Raw genomic sequence first — 14,938 nt, 5'->3', positions numbered from 1 at the left:
GAAACCTTCTATCTTTCGGGAAATGGAGAAAAAAAATAAGCTGTATTCCAATGTAGTTATTATTTAGTCACACACTCTTGTTTTCTTTTCCACATCCATGTTAGATAATTTTCTAGAACGCTCATAATATCTCTCTTCCTGTATCGTTCCACTTTTGTCGCGACCACTGTTTCATTTTCAATGGACTATAACTGGAGCAGATGGACGGTTTCAATGGACTCTAACTGGAGCAGATGGACGGTTTCAGACGTGTTCTTTTTGGCAAACGCACAGAGAATGTCTCTCAGATTATCAACGGTCGGGGATAGGATGCCAGTGAAGATGAATATTCTGTGAATACTGAAAAGGTAAGCGGATATGAAAAAAGGCTGGCAGTGGCTAAACACAGACAGAAATAAATATGGCAGTCAAGTTAATGCTAAAAGACATGAGGTTTCTGCCCGATAGAAACGGTGCATTGCATGATGCCTGCATGATGCCTGCATGCGTGGATGGAGATCTTGGTACATGAAGTGTACGCACGCACGCACGCACGCACGCACGCACGCACGCACGCACGCACGCACGCACGCACGCACGCACTCACGCACGCACGCACGTATGGGCAGTGCTAATAAAAATGTATCTGCAACACAAAATTTGTTTGGGGAAACACTGGCTTAAAAATAGCCACAGCGTGAAGCTATACTTCCTGGGCCTTATGTCTGATGATTTGTCCTCGCCAACAACAGCAACGAACAACATGGAGGATACAGTATGTGATTTATTCTACATCTTATTGTTACACGTGCACGTCGTGCAGCCCACAACGCTATATGCATAATGCATGTCCCACTGCGAGCTGTTCAGTCTGGCCGTGAATCCTGTACGCCGTTCTCTTTTTAGAAGTGTAAAAGTAACACGCCAGCTATGCTGCCAACGTTGGCAGGGCTACTGTAGCAGGGTTGATACATTCACTCACGCACGCACGCACGCACGCACGCACGCACGCACGCACGCACGCACGCACGCACGCACGCACGCACGCACGCACGCACGCACTCGTAAACCCCACCCACATCCTGACAGTACAGCTCATAGTGTTAGCAGCACGGCGGCCACACAGCAGCGCTCGCTCACTCGCTCGCCAAACTCACCTCCTTGGTCGGTGCTGACGGTGACGGCGGCCACGGGCCGGGGGAACGGCGAGCCCAGGTCGGACACGCCGTTGAGCGACTCCACCTCGAAGGTGTAGTTGGCGTGGGCGGAGAAGTCCGTGACGGTGACGGTGGCGTTGGTGAGGCCCACCGGGCGCGGCAGGAAGCGGAGCTCGTCCTCGCAGAGGCGGCAGCGGTCGGGCGGCTCGGGGCCGCAGCGCTTGCACAGCACGTTGTAGGTGAGGTCTCGGCGGCCCCCCGTGTCGCTGGGCGGGGACCACTCCAGCAGCAGGCACGTGTCGTTCAGGTTGAAGACCAGGTTGCGAGGGGGCGACGGAGGGCCTGGTGAGGGACGACACACACACACACTAGTCCATTAAGACCTGAGACGAGATTCTACAAATGTCTTCTAAATCATGAGAATGTTCTGAAAAACGTATGTTTCTATATCAGTAGTTCTCAAACTATTTCATGTCAAGGACTCCAAAAATGATATGTATTCGGCCGCCAACCCCCATCTGAAAATGTTTTATACCCCCCAGTGTTGGGCAGTAACGAGTGACTAGTAATATATGACTGTATACTTTTCCCAGCAACGAGTAGTATAACGAATGAACGAAAGTACAACAGATCTGCAAGCTATCAACAGCTAACAACAGAGATGCATTGTAGGTTTTAGATCTGTTCTTTTAGATTGTGCCACAGCCTGCACACAGTTATGACGTAGCATATGCGACCAATGACTGGAACATAGCCGGTTCTTCATACCGGCTATTTAACCCATTTTGGGCGGGAGTGTGTGATTGGCTGAGTGAACCATGTGAGTGAGAACGTGATGCTGAGGCGGCCCAATTAATGCCGGCAGCGACTGCACTGAGGTTTCCTGACTGAACTTGCTCTGCGCATGTCTGTGACAGACAGGCACGATGCTCATATCTACAAGCTGACCTTATAGATAATATCTATATGCTACTTTTGCTACTTTTGAATTTGAATTTGAATTATGAATGTTTTGGAAATAGGAGGGTTCCACCCGACAGAGACAAAATTATATTTGAGATTATAATAAACAAAAATCAATAGCATAATCACTGAGGAAAATATATTTGCAGATATGCACGCACGCACGCGTGCACGCACGTTCACACACACACGCACGCATACACACCATTCGCTTTTCAGTGAATTTCTTTTCACATTATCTTCTTCAGTACAACAGTATACTGTATTCACTCATTCATCTTCATTACACAGCGTACAGCTGTATAGATGGATGGCTCAATAGATTGGTGGATAGATAGGAGGTGTTGGGAAATGAAAGTTTTCATCAGATAGATACAATTATCTTCCATGTTTCATATACGGTAGATGCATCATTCAATCCACTTATATAGAAAGATCCATCTTGTAAATCATCACCACGAATATCTGAATGCATACATACATAACAAATTACATGAGAACAATGCCAATAAGCAAAGATATTAAACTCCAGACGAAATGATTGTACTATACTGCACAGTTTAATGAATGTATTATTGTCGCAGCCGGGCATAGATCATGTCTAAAACCGTTACTTTCCAGAAGAAAAAATAACCTGTATTCCAATTCCAAATCACACCCGTGTGAAGTGAGGGGCGCTCTTATCATCGTACATGATGATTAGCTCAATTTGCTCTAATTGTGTATTGCTTCATTGTAAATGGGAATTTGTGTGGGACGGAATAGCCCATTTGCTCATCCACATATGACGTAAATTCTCCATTTATTGTCAATGGTATTTAATGTTTGTGTTAGGACATAAATCTACACTGAATAGGATGAAAAATGTAACCTTTAACACTCCCAACGCGGATCGCGTATCAATACGTTATCAATTAATCAAACGTCGGGTGCGGATCACGTATCAATACGTTTCAATCACTTTTTTATAGCATACTTTCATTCATCTTTTTACCCACCCGGACAATGAAGAACCATCGCCCTATCATTGTTGCTTAGTCCCGCTCACGTGATCAGAAAAAAAACCAAAAAAAAAAAACCCCCCTCCCATCCTGAAAACAGGAGGGCGGGCCGCTTTACGTGTAGAAGCCACTAAGCCAGTCTAAAATGGACGCGCCCATGCGCGCCCATGGAATGATCCAGTCGGTGTATGAAAAGAATCACATTTCACCTAACCTCGCCTCACCAGGCTTTCCTCCAGCTATTGGCTTTCACACAACACTATACTACTCGATTCCCCCCTCCCCTCCTGTTTCTCCTGCAGGAGGAGCCTTGCGAGATGTGGGGCTCTGTCCTGGCTGGCTCTGTCTCTCGGAAAAAAACAACCGATCGGCATTGCATTGCGTCTGCAACACACATGGACAGATGCATGTTTCCTTCTTCATACTGTAGCGACCAAACGATCCCCGAGCCTACAATACTACGAACTAACGACAGTATCGAGGGGCCGCCACGACAAGACAGTGTGCCGTTGGTGGATCACGTATCGCCATGCAGAACCGTCATAATCGGAGATCGCTCGGACGTGTGATTGTAACGCTTTTTTATTCATTATAATTGTAGTGATAAGACCGCAATGAACGCATCGGGGACGTAATCGACCCGGGTGTAATGTATAACGAACTTTTCCGCGTCCTAAACCGTGGTGTTGTGATCCGTTGTCGTTGACATCACAGCCGGGGGAATCTTTTTTTTTCCTCCATCGCCTCCAACCTGCATGCCCAGGCATGTTCTCTTGTTAGTAAATATACTTCACTAGCTTGAAAAACAAAATCAGCTGATGATGACAACGCGTCTCACCGTTATACTATAGTTCTGAACCGAACGGTGAAATGGGACTTTTTATAGCCGTACGGATCAAGACTTTTGCTGCCCAATGTGCCCATGACCCCCCCCCCCCCCCAATGTTACTGCGATCAAAACAATGAAAGCAGTGAGATAGATTAGGCGAGGCGGCAATCATCATCAAAAAGAAAGCATAGTTATGAAGGTTTATAGTCAGACATTGACAGGCAGATATAACAATAAACACAATAAATATGCTATACATCCTATACATCGAATGAAAGCCCTGAATGTGTACTTTTACGAGGAAAAGAGTAAACATTGATCCCATGTACAGTTTGTCATAAATTGGATACTGGGTGGATGCACATTGCGCCCACCAGATATAACTGCAGAGAAGACATGGACCCGAACTCAATATTCACAAAATAAGGCCTATAGCGACATATAAATACTATATACCGTATGAAACAGAAGACTCTCTGCTTTCATAAGAAAAAAACTTCTACTGTAGTAATAATAAAAATCACACCCATGTGAAGTGAGTGGTGCAATATGGGACAGAGTTGCACCGCTCACTTCACAGGGGTGTGATTTTTATTATTACTACAGTAGAAGTTTTTTTCTTATGAAAGCAGAGAGTCTTCTGTTTCATACGGTATATAGTATTTATATGTCGCTATAGGCCTTATTTTGTGAATATTGAGGAGTTCACGTCCATGTCTTCTCTGAAGTTATCTGGTGGGCACAAGCTGCATTCAATAACCAATTACTGTCTAACTGTAGATGGGATCAATGTTTACTGTTTTCCTCGTAAAAGTACACATTCAGGGCTTTCATTCGGTGTATAGGATGTATAGGATATTTATTGGGTTCAATTTTATATCTGCCTGTCAATGTCTCTGACTTTAAACCATCCATAACTCTGCTCGCTGTTCAAGATAACCACTTCCAGGCAAATGCAGGTGTTGCAAAAAGGTCAATATCTCCAGAATGGAACATGGTAAAATCAAAATGTATTTTTTTAATTGAAGTGGACAAGTTCAGCTTTCTTTTGATGTAGGCGTGTGATTCTCGCTATAAGAGAACATTTTACTGTGGGCCCCCGAACAAGGCCTTTGTGCAATGTTAAATGGCAGCAACATCCAAATAGGCCTGTTGAGATCTTCCAGCAATCAAAGTGTTAAGATGCGTGCGTGCGTGCGTGCGTATGTCTGTATGTCCGTATGTGCATACATATATATGAGTGTGGGCAGCTAGCTGTCAGAAAGATAAAGCCATGAGGGATTTAAACTCTCTTGTACTGTCATAACCCCCCCCACCCCACCCCTCCACTCCTCTATTCACCTGTCTGTCTGTCTGTCTGTCTGTCTGTCTGTCTGTCTGTCTGTCTGTCTGTCTCCCCTTTCTCTCGTTAATTTTATTCCATCCTTACGTTATCTCTCCCTACACATCAGCCTTTGTCTCTGCCACTCCATTGTGGCAGAGAAAAAAGGACACACACACACAGAGCACAGACACACACACGCACTTTCCTGCACTCCTGTCAGTGTCCTCTCTCTCTCTCTCTCTCAACCCCCCCCCCCCCCCCACACAGGAAGGTGCACCTCACACAGCACTCTACACCTCCATCCATCAGCTCCCTTTCTCCTCTTGGAGCTGATTACTATCAGTTCACCCCCTCCTTCCACCTCCCCCTCTCTGTCACACACTGATGTGTTCTCTCCTCTCTCCTTTTGTGTGCAACCGCCAACTTCTCCCTTGAGGCATTAACTCTTTTAGACTAAGAGTCCAAAAGGTCCCCACTAGTGGCCCCTAGAGGATGTGCTGCTTATTACACTTAAACCAGAGCAAAGTACTTTACTTTGAACCGACATTTACGTCCTTAAGCCTATAGTTCATAGTATACAGACTTAACACAAAAACTACTCGTGACGGAACTTTCCGCCAATTGCTCCTGGCGTTCACTTCTTGTATACAGGCTGACAAAAAAGCTGAATAACACTACATCTATGGAACTCTCCATGGTTTTGACAAAATGCAGATGTTCGGAGGTCTATTCTGATTTTCCCTTGATTAAGGTTGTGCGGTTTTTCGGTATTTACGGTTTCGTCGGCTAAACCGGCCAAAACGTTTCACCTGACATGAGCGTTGGGTGGCAGTGATTATTGTTTACGGAAGCAGTAGAGAATGGCGCATTAAATAACGCTAGTTTCCATGATCCATCCGTCCGATTTATCCGTCCGTCTGTGTGTCTGACTAACTCTTGTGCCAGTTGCCGTGCTCTCCCCCGCGCCCCCGCCCGCCTCCCCGTTCTCTGATCGCTATGAAACAGAGTTGCGCCTCCACTTCCAATCTAGACTTAATTATACGTCGCCGTGCTGCGGAGGGCGTGCAGAAAATAGCCGATCTACAAGCTTACAGCACGTCGCCGAGTCGTCGCGCATTGTTTATGGATGCGATCATGACTCGTTTCTGTCACATCATAAGATACTAATGTAATGGGTAAAATAAAATCACTGAGATCTACGAGTAGATGATAGATCAGATTCTGACTGTCAGACTCAGAGCAGGCAGCCAGGCAACGCTGCTTGCCTGTGCCTGGGAGCTCACTACACTACGGTAGGCAGAGAGGGACAAGACAGGCAAACATGACTGATGATACATTACAATAGCGAAAGGGGCCATCTTGTGGCGATAGACTGTAATAGCAGTCTCTGATTAACAAAATGAAATAATGCTAACGCATGGCCACGTTAAAATGAATTAGCCGGAAAACCGGAAACCGCTGTGTTTTGGTCATAGTAAACCGGGGTTTTAAATAATAATAAAAAAAGCTTAGATTTTATAAAGTTTTAATATTTTTTTTGTCTGTGAAAAAAGTCAGCTGTTGAACAATTTGTGTCATAGGTTTAGTTGACAAATTCAACACTGGCGCCACTGTCGTACGATGTGGTTGCAGAGAATAATGACAGTGGTCTCGATTACCACTGATGCTCTCACCACTGGGAATTAAAATGAATAAATGCATTGAAAAAATGAATGTACAATTATATCAATATTAATATTTTTGGTTGGTTACAATTACAATCTGTTCAATGCCTTCCAGAATTGCGGGGTGGGATGGGGTGATGGTGGGGAGGGGGGTTATTTATATATTCATTACAGCAAACGCGGTCAAGTGAAACGCAAATTAAGTAGCGTAATTAAAAAGCTTCACATTGCATTTAAAACAGTACACAAGTAGATATTTTGGCATAAAAGAGGCACTAGTGTTGGCACTAGAGGGGGTCATTAAATCAGAGGTTCATCCTGCAATACACATAATTATTACTGCACTACATACTGTTTGTGCGTGCGTGCGTGCGTGCGTGCGTGCGTGCGTGCGTGCGTGCGTGCGTGCGTGCGTTCTATGATAGGCATTTGTACTTATAAATCAATATAGGCTTAGCTACAGATAGAAAACAAAGATGAATTGAAGTGTGAGGGTTGCTGGTTGAAAGCACCTTTGTAACATTAGAGAGTGTCGGAGAGCCTTTCGTTCTTTAACACTTTTGAATGAAAAGCAATGCTTTTGAGGAGACTTCACCCAAATACTAATTTTCTAGTGTTCACAGCCCATGAAGCCTTTAACCCATATGTTGTTTTTGTCGGATTTCTGAGCAATTATCCAATATTCCTGGGTCAGGAATGCGAGAGAAAAAGAAGAAAGGAATATAAGACTGTTTATCATATTGAAAACTATGTTTTCAAGGTTTTAAAGGAATATTTACAACAATGTTATACTGTCATTACAATCTTTTACAAGTTTAGCCAATTATGTGCATGGGGGCCCACTTGCAATATCCTCTCTCTCTCTCTCTCTGTCTCTCACACTCACCAGCTCCCTTTCTCCTCTTGGAGCTCTCTCTCTCTCTCGCGCACGCACGCACATACAGTTTAACAATGTATCCATGCATGACGTTAAACTGTTTCGTTGTAATTATACCATTGTCAATATAGGCGCAGTGGATGCATTGCGCGCGCGCGCGCACGCACGCACGCACGCACGCACGCACGCACGCACACACACACACACACACACACACACACACACACACACACACACACACACACACACACACACACACACACACACACACACACACACACACACACACACACACACACACACACACACACACACACACACACACACACACACACACACACACACACACACACACAATTCAATTTGCGGTTTCATTTTCATTTTCTAAGACAAATGATTAGCTTTTTAATTAATTAAAGTTTATTTATACGGCACATTTCATTTTGACAGGCATAGACTCATTAGACTAATTAGCAGTTTATCCATGCTACTTGTTCCGCTGCAATTGAATTGATCAATTACAGTATGTAGGCTATTTGAAGGACGCACAGACAGACAGACAGACAGACAGACAGACAGACAGACAGACGTGTACATGTGACCTTTCAAGTACATCGGCCTGACCTATAGCTCATAACCAATGCATTTTATCTAACATATTCATAGAAACGACTCTCCGCCCACATCTTCGATCAAATTTAAACTTTTCCCATTTTTGTTTGGGGGGGGAGGGGTCCTCCCAAACAAAAATGGCAAAAGTTTAAATTCATGGTGTAGTCCAGGGGGTCTCAGCGTTTTTGGCTGGGGACACCCGGAAATGCTTTGGCCATGTCTCGCGCCCCCCGACCCCCTCCCCACCCCCAATACAAACTGACTGCAAAAATAACCTTAATAATAGAGAAAATATATCATAAATGAATACTGAAACCAGATATAATCATTAAGGAAAGTTTATGCATGTACTATGTAAACTCTTAATTTCCATTATCCAGCCATTCAGTTAAATTGGGACCCCCCATAATAATTTGGCGACCTCCCTAGGGGTCGCGACCCACATGTTGAGAATCCCTGGTGCAGTCCCTTCAAAGAGCTGCAAAGACAGGGAGATCCATGTTACTGAACAAACACATCCTTTTCTTTCCATCAGAATACAAAGATTTAACGTTTTGACAAAAAAAAAAACCCTGTTTTGTTCAATACGCATCACTTGCCGTACCTATAAGGCGTTATCCCCAAATAAAAGTAAATGCTTGCTTGTGGTGGATCAGACAGCAGACTCTGTAGAAGCAACCGGCCCTGCAGTCACGTACACTCTCACAGGCTTTGATGTGAGTTCCAAATAAGAGCGCGAGGGGCTCAGCGTTAGCCCACTGCGACATGCTGAGAGCATGAGAGCTCCATCTCTCTCGCAGACACACTGAGCTCCTTTATGTACACGTAATACCACAACGTCTGAGTTGATGCAGACTTTACTCCAGGCAATAAAAACCCACCATTCACAGCATCGTGATGTTGAAATCTCAGCTCAACTCGGCTGACTCGACCGGGAGAAGCGAGAAATAACGGGCGAAAGGCTGAAGCATCCTTTTAAATAAATAAACACAAAAATACACTAGAAAAACTGGTCCTTTGGAGCACAGGTCTCCGCCAGGTCAGGTAGGTTATTGTGGGCCAGCAATGTTCAGAATTTGCCAATCAGTATGGAATATATGAAAAATCACACTTGTGTGAAATCACACTCCATGCTCAGCCAATCAAATCATCGCTATGGGGTGATCAGCCAATTACAAGCCAAAGTTTGTTAACACAAACACTCAAAGCTGGGCATAGGAGGGCCTAGCGCCCCTCAAAAATCGGACAGATCCCATGACTTGATCACATGACTATAGAGATAATGGGCCCTATTATGCGTGTCTTAAGTACCAGGTCTTATGACTTAACTTAAGACCTGGAGGCGTGGTCAATGCTGTTTGGCCACTCAGAATAGCCAAATGGCATTGATCACGCCTCCAGGTCTTAAGTTAAGTAATAAGACCTGGTACTTAAGACATGCATAATAGGGCCCAATGTGTGAAATGTGTGTGAAAAAAATCCACCTCCTGGTGGCACTATAACAACAATGTAAAAAGGGTGGAATGTGTTCCTCTGCTGGTGGGAATGTGCATGTGGAAGTTTCACGGCAATCGGACGCTGCGTTTATGATTGACCACAGTGCCTCTGGGGTGTAGGTCTCACTCTCCACCAGGAGGATAGGAGTGTCTGTGATGTTTGGACAATATCTCAGGGCAAAGGTTTTTCCTTGGCCTCTCCCTACAAAGTTGTGCACAGATCGGTGGCAGTTATAGGTATACTATACAGATAGTGTATACCGATTTGCTTGATTGTATTGATCAAATGTGTATGAGTGTATGTAGCCAAAATCGGCCTCATGGTAGCAGTATAACAATCTGTTCTGGAGAATTTGGGGCAGAGGTTAATCGTTGGCATCCAGGGAGTGTGCGTGCACAGTTTGGCATCGCCCGGGCCAACAGCGCCGGAGATTAGGTACCATGTACTGTACTGTACACGGACAGACGGAGTGCAAAACATACTCTCTCCCCATGCCTTCGGACAAATATTCGTATTATCCATTCACCATGAACTGCATATTCATGCATATACTGTATACTCATAGGTGATGGATTGTACACGATATACTCATATTAACTGAATATTCATGCTAACTCAGTCAGAACAAGGCCAGATGTCTAGTATTAAACTCATACTCTATCTGTTGCATTATATTGTATTTATATTCTCTTATCTCTCTACTCACTACTACTAATTGCAATGGTCGTTGCAAAGAGTCAAACATGAGCTACAGTATAATGTATCCTCTGTTTCACTGACTGCTGTTGCTGCTACGAAACCTGCATTTCCACACCGTCCTGGATCAATAAAGGTCTAGCGTATCTTATCTCACAGTAATATTCATCTTCTATCAATCAACTCACACTTTTAATGAAAGAATGAAACCGAATAAAACAGAATATAACAAAAAAAAAGATTAAAGCAGAAAGATAAAAAACACAGCAATAAAATAAGATGATTAGATAAGGCAAAAATAACACAAAACAAAAAGAAACTTTACAGAATCTAGAGCTAAAATTGGTACTCTGCACACTACACAAATCAATTCATTGTGCCTCGTTAACATGAAAAATACTTCCAAAGTACGTACCCAAATAAGTGAGACTATGGCTATCTCTTAGAAGATGAGAGTCCCAACCTTTCTACTATGCTTACTTTGCAAACATCTTTGATTCCACACAAAACTCACTGTATGACCACTTTGACTTGGCTTTGTCTCACTGACCGTAAAAAAAAAAAAAAAAAGACAAACTACTCCCTTTCCCCCTCGAGAGAGCGTTGAGACGTGGGGGCCCCCACGGGGCACCCTCTCAAACGGCTAAATGGCTTTTTAATTAAAGGAGAATTAGTCCGTGGGGTAAACTGCGACTTAACCCATTTTGACCTGAGATCAGATTCTAAAAAATGTCTTCTACATCCTGACAGTTTTCTGAAAAAGCTATGTTTCTATGTCAGTCGTTCTTCGATTTTTCAAAAATAGCAGACCTACAAGCTCGTAGCGCGCCACTCGGTGGCGCGCTATGAGCTTGTAGATCTGCTATTTTTCAATAGCTAAAGCATAACATAATGCTAACACCAAAAGGGGTTCCCGCCCAAAATGGGTTAATGCAAATATGAAGTCATAATGACGGCCCGTGAATCACGGATGAAGACGTGGCGGCGGGACAAAGGATCGCAATCCATCATGGGAGTTCCTAACCTTCCCTTTTCTCACGCTTAGATAAGAACCCTGGCAGCGTGAATGGAGCTGCGGGGCTGCGTGCCACGGCGCCGCTATCATTCTCCCATGGCAGTCAGTGGAAATACCTCTGCAATAATAATTGCCCCCGCATTGTGCTGAAAAGCCAGCGCGGTCTAGTCCTTCGCACGCACGCACGCACGCACGCACGCACGCGCGCACGCACGCACGCACGCACGCACGCACGCACGCACGCACACGCACACGCACACGCACACGCACACACACACACACACACACACACTAGGGGTGGGACGACATGGGTACCTCACGACACGATATCTGTGGCGATATTAGGCCCTCGATCATGATATTCGATATATTGTGATATTCAATATATTGCAAGAGATTTCATCAACGATATATCACCATATATGTAACTGAAAATGAATAAATAACCATAAACGGCCATAATCTGGAATTATGTAGTATTTATTCCAAAATCTTACACGATTTTTTTGTGTCACTAACTGACCAATAAGTATACAGTATTGCGGCGATATCACGATATATCGCACTATCGATATATCGATATACGCACGATAGTGCGATATACGATATTATATACGTGATTCTATTCGCGTGGGATTTAGGCATAATACCATAAGTGTCACACAGCGTTACATAGTGGTTTTAATGTGGCCTTTATTGTGCCCGTGGAGTGAAGTTTGAACAGGAGAATAAAGCCTCACCATCTATAAGGCTGTTGTCAAGGTGTATGGAAAGTAAAGTATAGATGGTGGTGGTTTCCAGAGGAACGTATACAGATGTGTCATACGATATTGTCACGCTTTCCTGATCTTTTCCTGAAGGTTTCTGAAAATGCATGTTTATTCACTGATTCATCTACTGCTTTGCTACTGACAAGAAGTATCCAGCAGAATAACTTTTATCTATTCAGGGAATCTGAATAGAATTAACATATAACACCTTGAGCAAATGTCCCCCTTTCTCACTGATGTTCTGTTTCTGACAATGCACAGACAATGTACTGAATTGCCAACGGCAGGACATGTGAAGTTCTCAAACCGTAAACAATCCTCACTGTTCATTCAAAACCAATTAAGACCTGAGGCCAATTCTATAAAATGGCTTCATAAAAAAAGTAGTTCTCACACATTTCTTTCTTTTTTTTTTACTAGTAGATGTACAAGCTTGCAGCGTGGGACAAAGTGATGCGCTGTCAGCTTGTGCATATACTATTTTCTTGAATAGCCAACACACAGAAAACTAAAATGACAAGTATTATTATTATTATTATTATTATTATTATTATTACGACTCACGTGTGCAGGCCATGGTTGGGGGGTCTTTCTCGGCCCTGAAGAAGCCCTTCTCGCAGTGGCAGACGGCGGACCCCAGGCCGTAGCTGTAGCTGTGCGGGGGGCACTTGGAGCACTTGATGTTCCCCGCAAACGCCTTGTAGAAGCCTGGGTGGCACGCTGTAGTAGGAGAGAGCCACACAGAGAGTTAGTACAGGTCAGTCATTCTCAACACTGTTGATTTTGACGACAAAAACTATGACGAAACATGTTCATTGACTGCCTGACTTCACTGATGAAATAAACACTAAGCTACGGTGACAAAACATATTTGACAATTTCGTTAAAATATTAAAAACTAGGGAGGGACTAGTGGAGTGGAGATGCAGTAGAACTAAAAGTCAAGTTGCGCTCGAGTGCTTGCGCTCTGAAAATAGCAGATCTGCAACCTTGTAGATCTGTTAGTTTCAGCATGCAGACAAGTGTAACATCAGGCATTAAGATGGATGGCATCAAGGCCCTCCAAAATATTTTTTCTGAACTGTACATTCAGCGGACTAAAATCTATGATATTTAGTAAAAATAGATTATAACGAAAACATGTCAGATGACTAAAACGTGACTAATCTTTGCTGTCCAATCAACACTGTCTGGTTCTGAAAAGTTGAAACTGAGCCGTCTAAGACCGGTGAACCAATATTCTCTCAGCCGCGACCCGCCCCTCTAGACCAGACAGCATGCTGGGTAGAGGCCAGGCTACTGTCACAATGACAGAAAGAGACAATATGGGTCTGTTCCAAAACAAATACTCTGTTTCCCAGATATTTCATTCTGACTGGTTGCTGTTGCTACTTGTGACCAGTGTTGCTTGAAGAGAAACAAGTGGCCAGGTCAGTGAAAACAAGTTTTTTACCACTTTGAAAATAGCAGATTTACAAGGTCACAATGACACATTGTAGATCTGTTATTTAAAAAATTGAGAATAAAGTGAAATATTTTTATTTGGACAATTACATAATTATTAATGTGGGGGTCCTTGACGTGAAAAAATGTGTGAACCACTGTTTTAAACAACCTTAGGAAGCAAGCCTGAGTAAGCAACTACACTTAAGAAACAAGCCCAAATTAACCATTATCATACAAGATAGTTCCAACGAAGGCTCACAAAGCAATCTGATTGGTTGAAATAGACATCTACCCGTGCTTCAAACCAGCATGATGGAACACCTAGCCCTAGCCTGATCACATTTTAATAAAACACTCACATTGAAATGTTGTATTTATTTGGTGGAGTTACTTGCAATGAATGGCTGGAATAAGAGGATGAGAAGGAGAGCGCAAAACCAAGAGATATGTTACATTGTCAAAAGAAGACCTCGATAACTTAGAAAAGTCTAGGAAGAAGTCAGTACAGTGAAGCCAACTACTTGGGCACCGCAACGCGTTGTAAGCTTGTAGAACTCGAGCATGTCTGGTTCCTGAACGCATCACTATCGTGCCAATAATCACGGTAAAGCACAGACTTTTGCATGTAAAATTGCTTAAACACACACCCTTTTCGGAAAAGGAGGTGTGTTCTTTTTTCACAGTAAGCTGCTTTGGAAACAGGTGGATAGACAAGGGACTAACTACGCACAGCTGAATTCAAAGTAAACTCAAAGCACATGATAGGCTAAGTACAGGCAACGAGCCAACTGAACACAGGTATCTAGGGTTACAAGGAATACAGGGAGGCGAGACAAGGCAGTTAACAGCAAACAAGGCGGACCCACAGAACCATACTACAAAACAACAAAGAAGCACTGGGGAATCAACAAACAAAGCCAGAATACACGACCAAAAACTGAACATAGCAAAGAACAGAATTAGGCCTAAATGTCCAATAAAGAATAAACAAGAGTGTCCAAGTCCATGCGCTGAGGAGCGGACTGTGACAGAATATAGTCACGGTAGTATACTTCACGGTTCACTTGGTTCTTGTATAGTCCAAAAAGAGCCATCTGTCTCTCTCTAT

At 43.6% G+C, this 14,938-nt stretch overlaps 1 protein-coding gene across 1 annotated transcript in view; it reads right to left on the bottom strand.

Moving 5' to 3' along the window:
• Positions 1-14,938, bottom strand: part of LOC306934939 (ephrin type-A receptor 6-like) — a gene marked incomplete at its 5' end in the record, with an annotated part of 395,442 nt that overhangs the window by 119,236 nt on the left and 261,268 nt on the right. Inside the window, 2 exons of the mRNA XM_079517761.1 lie at positions 1,137-1,478; positions 12,949-13,104. Coding sequence (XP_079373887.1) covers positions 1,137-1,478; positions 12,949-13,104 — 498 coding nt within the window. The remainder of the gene's footprint in view (positions 1-1,136; positions 1,479-12,948; positions 13,105-14,938) is intronic.

The sequence above is a fragment of the Electrona antarctica genome (genome assembly GCF_951216825.1).
Source record: "Electrona antarctica genome assembly, chromosome: 13".
NCBI lineage: Eukaryota > Metazoa > Chordata > Actinopteri > Myctophiformes > Myctophidae > Electrona > Electrona antarctica.
Note: the sequence above shows the minus strand (reverse complement) of the source record. Positions and strands in the feature narration are given on the sequence as shown.